The sequence below is a fragment of the Scyliorhinus torazame genome, chromosome 19, assembly GCF_047496885.1.
Source record: "Scyliorhinus torazame isolate Kashiwa2021f chromosome 19, sScyTor2.1, whole genome shotgun sequence".
NCBI classification, from domain to species: domain Eukaryota; kingdom Metazoa; phylum Chordata; class Chondrichthyes; order Carcharhiniformes; family Scyliorhinidae; genus Scyliorhinus; species Scyliorhinus torazame.
Window position 1 is genome coordinate 93,280,754 of NC_092725.1, and position 6,000 is coordinate 93,286,753.

At 41.2% G+C, this 6,000-nt stretch overlaps 1 protein-coding gene across 1 annotated transcript in view; it reads left to right on the forward strand.

Annotated features, from left to right (window-relative positions):
* Nucleotides 1-4,643, forward strand: part of washc3 (WASH complex subunit 3) — a 45,766-nt gene extending 41,123 nt beyond the window's left edge. Inside the window, exon 7 of the mRNA XM_072484781.1 lies at nt 1,659-4,643. Within this exon, the coding sequence (XP_072340882.1) occupies nt 1,659-1,740 (82 nt within the window). The 3' untranslated portion in view covers nt 1,741-4,643. The remainder of the gene's footprint in view (nt 1-1,658) is intronic.
* The last annotated feature ends 1,357 nt before the right edge of the window (nt 4,644-6,000 follow it).

Sequence of the window (6,000 nt, forward strand, 5' to 3'; positions counted from 1 at the left end):
GTATCAAATTCAATTTTGCGCGGGATGAGGTTGAGTTCACTCACGGCATTACCTCACACCAAAGTCCCCATCTTATCACCCTCCCCAACTCCTCCTCCCATTTCTGCTTGTTCCTTTTCACCAATGTCTTGATCTGCTCACCCAATCACCCATAAATATCCCCCACCTCATCCGGGAGCAGCATTTTCTCCAGCTGCATATACTCCAATAGGTGAGGCAACAAAGGCAGCTCCTTATGTGCAAAGTCCCGCATTTGCCAGTACCTAAACTGTAGCACAGTGATTAGCACTGTTGCTTCACAGTGCCAGGGTCCCAGGTTCGATTCCCGGCTTGGGTCACTGTCTGTGCGGAGTCTGCACATTCTCCCGTGATTGCGTGGATGTCCTCCGGGTGCTCCTGTTTCCTCCCACAAGTCCTGAAAGACGTGCTTGTTAGGTGAATTGAACATTCCAAATTCTCCCTCCGTGCACCCGAAGAGTCGCTGGAATGTGGCGACTAGGGGATTATCACAGTAACTTCATTGCAGTGTTAATGTAAACCTATTTGTGACACTAATGAAGATTATTATTATTTTCATGTGTCGGTGAAGACTCGATGGTCCAAAGGGCCTCTTATCCAATGTATTTTTCTGTGATTCTGACTCTGTCATTATCAAGTTGTTGTTTGTGGGATTTTGCTCTGTACGTTTTCTACATTACAACAGTGATTACAATTCAAAAACAGTTACATTTGTTTTAAAATGCTTTGGGACAGCCAGAGGTCATGAAAGACGCTATATAAATGCAACTCTTTTTTTTTTTCATTTTGTGCGCCTATTTGGCTGGGTGAAGCAGTTTTGCCTGTTCTCACATTTATATAGCACCTGTCATGGTCTCAAGGTTGTCCCAAAGTACTTTACAGTCTTTAATCATTGTTATATTTTAGGAAGGGCGACAGCCAGTTAGTGCACAGCAAGATCCCATGAGCAGCATGATGATGATGATTAGGTGATCTGTTTTGTGATGTTGGTTGAGAGATAAATATTTACCAGGAAACGGGTGAACTCTTGTTTTCAGATTGTACAGTGAGATCTTTTAAATGAGAAAACAGGTAAGGCTCAGTTCAACATTTCCTCCTAAAGGCACCACCCCTGACAGGGCAGCACTACTACCTCAAGTGGCAACTTGGATTTTGTAGATCCTCTCCTCTCTCTCTTTTCCCTTCCGATTAACCAACATTTTGGGGATTTGGCTGGTGCCTTTCCTGCTGCTTAACTCCATTTATCCAGGCTGGGGACCAGCACCAATACATACTGGCTTGTCTTCTGGGTTCATTCATGGCCAACAAGTCCAGGAGTGGGACTTGAACTCTGGACCTTCTGGCTCACAGGCAGGAGAGCTGCCTACTTCACCACCCTAGCTCCCTGGATATGTCATAGACTACACCAACAAAATATATTTCCTGTTTTTAATATCTAGGCTTCCTTGACTGAATGCTTTAGTATCACTGTTTAACTACAACATTTGTGCAAGTTAAATTGAAGCCTACATATTTTTCTGTTCTTTATTTGCTATAGATTGTATTTTCATCATTAACTGCTGTGACTTCAAAATGCTGATTCCTGTAGTGTTATGCTCTTTCACTATGCACTACGATGCACATTTCTTTTTCCTGTGCAGGACTCCAGATGCCCCAGTTCCCGATGGGATTAAAGAGAATGATGGAGATAGCTCTGGCAGCGAGTCTTCATTCAGTGATTGAAAGCGGAATTCAGAGATTTCACTTCTAAAACTAGAGAATTCGGAGCACTGATTGTTGTGTTGCGACACAAGGTTAGGGTGTGGAAAAGAGGATTGTGTGTCGCCTCAATCACTATGCGTGAAAAAAACTTGTTGCGCAAGATTACATCAATGACTACATCTCTGGCGCAAGTCTATCCGCAGTTTAAAACTAAATTTTGCAACTATTTAAATGCGACGCTGCACTTTTATTTGTACAAACAGTTATAATCTCCTTTCTACTCTATTTCAGATATAATGTCAAGGATTTTGATGATCAAATCAGTACTGTTATCAAAAAGGGGATGTGGGGAGGGATAATGTTATTTCCATAAGATTTATTTTCCGAGGCATTGTACAAAATTTGTTTAGTTTTATCTTGGAAAAATTATGAGCATTGTGTTCAAATTCAATTCTGTCCACACAAGAAAAGGCCCTCACCTAATGTTTAAAATGTGATAAGTACACTTTTGCAAAATGAAGGAACTGTATGGTTGTCTACAATATTATATTAACCGGTGACTCAGCTGACTCATTGAGACAGGTGCTTCTTTCCCCTATGCTGCTTTACTGTAACTATTCAGCTAGTACCAGGAACTTGATGCGTGACTGGCCGGTGCTAGATAAGATTTGTTTCTCTTCCTGCTGCCTCTTTGCCCGCCCTTCCACATCTTCTTTCCCGGCCACCATCACAATTTTCAGGTGGTGAGCCTGAATTTGACAGGATGCGTCAGATGTTTAACATTCTGTATCAGTCCCGCAAGACTATTCAATTTGCACTGCTGCTGCATTCCATTCTTTCAAAGTATTCTGAGTTAGTGCCATTCCTTGTAGCTGATGCAACGTCTGATTCTGAACAACATCTGATTAACATTTCTGCTGCAGGGACTGTGCTCAAGAGTGCGTGACCTTGAATGAAATTGACTTTGTAACACCATTGCTTCAAAAGAATTCTTTCACATTGACAGACATGTTACTGGTAAATCCTTAATTATTGAAGAATTTCATTTTCAAATCCTGTTTTTGTTTCATTCTTTGGACATGGCCATTATTGACCAGGCCAATATTTATTTTCTATCCAAGTTAAACTATCTTGAACTGTTGATTTTCCTGGGGAATCTTTCTTGTTTGGCTAACGTGCGAACATTACAAACAATACTTTGTCAATCTCTTGAGTCATTATGTGCAGGGTGTCAAAACCAAGTTAGCCTTCAGCTGAAAGGGTGGGACAAGGTCAGAAAGCAATTCTTTCCCCATTCTGTCGTCCTCCCCAATAATGGGAACTGTAATGTAAACTTGTCACGCTGCAATTACTCTCTTTTGTCTATGGTGGCACTGCAGCTAAATACCCTGTGGGGTAAATTCACCAATGGTGAGCACAGAGCAGAAAACGAAGAGAGTGCGGTTCAGGTAATCAGCGTATTGTGTTAATTCTTTCTGGGGAGAATGAGAGCACTAACCAGAGTCGCGGGGCTGGATTCTAAGCCAGCATAGGAGCTGGCACAAATATCACTAGAGCTTTGTTTTGTGTGTTGCTGTGGTTTTTGCACCTGACTGTCACATGAGCATTAATACCACATGATTTTAGAAAACAAACTAGCACACTTATAAAGGTAATATTTCAAGAATCACAAGGAACATTTATTTTGTAAGCAGGTGGCTTGTGCGAATACAATAAGTGATTTAGTCCCTCAAAAGTGAGAGTATCCATTACCTATGTTACAACTGTGACTACACTTTAAATGTACTTAATTGATTGTGAAGTGCTTTGGAATGTCCTTGGGTCATGAAAGGTGCTGTATAAATGCAAATTTTTTACCCCTCCTTTGGGAGGCCTTTCAGCCCATAGTTATCTGCTCACCTCTAGCTCGCTTTTTCACCCAATTCCCTGTATTCTTCCTCCATTTGAATGTTGTGCACTAATTGGTTCAAAAGTATCTAATTACACTAGATTTGACAAACCCTTGATGACGATATATAGGAAAGTGTGATGCATCGAAACTGGGAATGTTGATCTCAAACTTTCCAGCATAAGTTATCCACCCGTATGCATATCGTACAGTAAGAAGTTTTACAACACCAGGTTAAAGTCCAACAGGTTTGTTTCGATGCCACCTGTTGGACTTTAACCTGGTGTTGTAAAACTTGTTACTGTGCTCACCCCAGTCCAATGCCAGCATCTCCACATCGTATGCATGTCAACAGGATGCATTTCAAACCTGCACCAGATATTGACCAGGTAGTTCTGTGATTCACAGGACGGAGTTGAGAAAAAAATTGAAAGTCCTTGCAGACAAATTGGGTTTCTTTTCAGTTTTATCCAATGTCATATCACTTCAGTTTGAGTTAAGTAGTAAACTAAAATTATTTTTGTTACAGCTCAGGTCTGTAACTTCCAGAATTATTCCTTCATTAATAATTCAATATTTGTTTGTACTGCTGACAAAAGTAATAATCTTGGCGTGTGCTATATCTCTATGTCAAACTTGAGCTTTATTATCCATGCAAATTAAGCAGGAGTGAACGGTGGCTGGAGGTGAAGTTGCAGGCAAGGAGTTGCAGTGGACAGAGTTTTTCAGTTCAGACACCTGCATCCTTTAGCATATTCTGCCTGTTACCTCACTTTTAATGTATTTTTTTTGTATTGCTCTTGTGTGTTCTTAAAGTGTTACCCACGTGCACCTTAAACTTTCATATGTAATTGATTATAAAAGACTTGCAGATGAAAATGTCAAAGGTGTACTTGATGGGGAGGTTTGGTATCTTTTGTATTGTCCTTGTGTAGAATTTCCTGGGAATTGAGATGCTCTTTCCTTTTGTTATTTTAAAATGTATTATTTTCTGCATCATGTGATGGATCTTCACAAATTAACTATTTAGCCAGAATATTAGCCTGTCTTTCTTTCAAAAAAAACAATACCCAGGTCCTTTGCTGAAAGTAGGAAATGGTCTTCAAATACATGCCATTTAAATGTTTTGCGGGATATCTTCTGGCTTATGATTTTTTTAAATCAATTTGCTTGGACCTCCTCAGATTTTATGTGTCCATGTGATTTGCTGTTGTGAAGCCTGCATGCATTCCTCTGTTACTTTTCCCATGCTTCATTAAAAAGTGAGCCATTAGGGATGACACAGCAGATTAGAAGCTTATCATCTGGTGCCATTCAGCTTTGTGCTTGACATTTGGATTTCAGCAGTACCCAAGAAAGCTATACGTGAATACAGTTCCTTCATGGTGGCACAGTGGTTAGTACTGTTGCTTCACAGCGCCAGGGACCAGAGTTCAATTCCCAGCTTGGGTCACTGTCTGGGGTGTCTGCATATTCTCCCCATGTTCTGCATGGGTTTGCTCCAGTTTCCTCCCACAAGTCCCAAAAGAGGTGCTTGTTAGGTGAATTGGACATTCTGAATTCTCCCTCCGTGTATCTGGACAGGTGCCGGAGTGTGGCGACCAGGGGATTTTCACAGTAACTTCATTACAATGTTAATGTAAGCCTACTTGTGACATTAATATAAATTATTATTCTCCCAAAGGAAGAAAATGAATGCGGGGGAGGGGGTGAAAAGGAAATAAGAAATTTGGCAATTAATAATCATGATTTAATTGTGGAAACGGTCATGTTGCTGGGCTTACAAATGTTGCTCTCCACAATCTTGGATATTTCAGTCGAGGCTTACCTTGTTCTTTTCAAAATGGTAAGAAGTCTTACAACAACAGATAAAATCAAACAGATTTATTTGGAATCACTAGCGCAGCTCCATCATCAGGTGAATGAAGAGGTAGGTTCCACAACCACACATATAGTCAGAGCCAATGATGCAAGATGATACTTTGAATACAAGTCTTTGCAGGTTCGACGGTGCGCCTGGAGAGAGGGCTAATCACAGGTTAAAGAGGTGTGAATTGTCTCAAGCCAGGGCAGATGGTAGGATTTTGCTAGCCAAGGCAAGATGGTGAGGGGTTAAATGTAGTGAGACATGAATTCAAGATCCCGGTTGAGGCCGTACTCGTGCGTGCAGAACTTGGCTATCAGTTTCTGCTCGGCGATTCTGCATTGTCCTGAAGGCCACCTTGGAGAACGCTTACCTGAAGATCAGAGGCTGAATGCCCTTGACTGCTGAAGTATTTCCTGACTGAAAAGGAACATTCCTGCCTGGTGATTGTCGCCCAATGTCTGTTCATCCGTTGTTGCAGCTAGCAGAGGTGGCCTCCTGTGCCAAGAGTTGCACCAAGGTAGTAAAT